At 50.2% G+C, this 1,154-nt stretch overlaps 1 protein-coding gene across 1 annotated transcript; it reads right to left on the bottom strand.

Moving 5' to 3' along the window:
* Positions 1-6: 6 nt before the first annotated feature.
* On the bottom strand, positions 7-746 carry LOC108307155 (ubiquitin-conjugating enzyme E2 C-like). Its single transcript, XM_037739960.1, has one exon. The coding sequence runs from the start codon at positions 697-699 to the stop codon at positions 160-162; it is 540 nt and encodes a 179-aa protein (XP_037595888.1). The 5' UTR covers positions 700-746; the 3' UTR covers positions 7-159.
* Positions 747-1,154: the final 408 nt, after the last annotated feature.

The raw sequence follows: 1,154 nt of genomic DNA, 5'->3' as shown, positions 1-1,154 counted from the left end.
TACATCACAAGGGCTCAACCGAGGCTTAATTTAAAAGACAAAACAAAACAAAAATAATACCACAGCTCAAGATAGAGTCCTATACAGAAATCACAGAAAGGACAGACCATCTAAGGAAAAATGAAAAAGATGACACAAGGACAGGCTGGGCAGCCTGGGTCAGGGCTCCTGGCTGGTGACCTGCTTTGAGTAGGTTTCTTGGAGGTACTTCTTAAAAGCTGTGGGGTTTTTCCAGAGCTCGGCAGCATGCGTGTTCAAGGGACTATCAATGTTGGGTTCTCCTAGCAGGCTCTGGATGGAGAGCAGAATGGTCCTGACGTCATACAGGGCAGACCACTTGTCCTTCAGGATGTCCAGGCATATGTTACCCTGGGTGTCCACATTGGGGTGGTAGCAGGGTGTGAGGAACTTCACCGTGGGCGCATTGTAAGGGTAGCCACTGGGGAACTCTAGCGAGAGCTTATACCTCAGGTCTTCATATACTGTTCCAGCTGCTCCATGGATGGTCCCTACCCATTTGAAGAGGTTGTCTGATTCAGGAAAGGCAGAAATCCCTTTATTGCCAGACATCATTAGGGTCATCAGCTCCTGCTGTAGCCTTTTGCCCACGGGGCCCCGGGCGGCTCCCCCACTCGGCTCGGCTCCTTTACGGGCGGCAGCGACGCTAGTGGCGGCTGGGTCGCGGTTTTGGGAGGCCATCCGGGCGGCGCTGGCAAAGAGACAGGAACTCAGAGAACACGACTGCAACTGCCTAATGTTTTGTATTTTTAGTAGAGACGGGGTTTCACCGTGTTGACCAGGATGGTCTCGATCTCTTGACCTCGTGATCCACCCGCCTCGGCCTCCCAAAGTGCTGGGATTACAGGCTTGAGCCACCGCGCCCGGCCCCATCTGTTTATTCTTAAGTGAGCCTTGGTAGTTTGTCTTTCAAAGAAGTTGTCCATTCATCTAATTTATATATGCATGTATTTGTGTATTTATTTATTTATTTATTTAATTTTTAAAGTGATAGGGTCTTGTTCTATTGCCAAGACTGGAGTGCAGTGGTGCAATCACAGTTCACTTCAGCCTCAGACTCCTGGGCTCAAGCAGTCCTTCCATCTCAGCCTCCAAGTAGCTGGGACTACAGGTATGCACGGCTACACCCGGCTAAT

Source organism: Cebus imitator, unplaced genomic scaffold (assembly GCF_001604975.1).
Source record: "Cebus imitator isolate Cc_AM_T3 unplaced genomic scaffold, Cebus_imitator-1.0 Scaffold76, whole genome shotgun sequence".
NCBI classification, from domain to species: domain Eukaryota; kingdom Metazoa; phylum Chordata; class Mammalia; order Primates; family Cebidae; genus Cebus; species Cebus imitator.
This window is presented reverse-complemented; position numbering and strand designations above follow the sequence as displayed.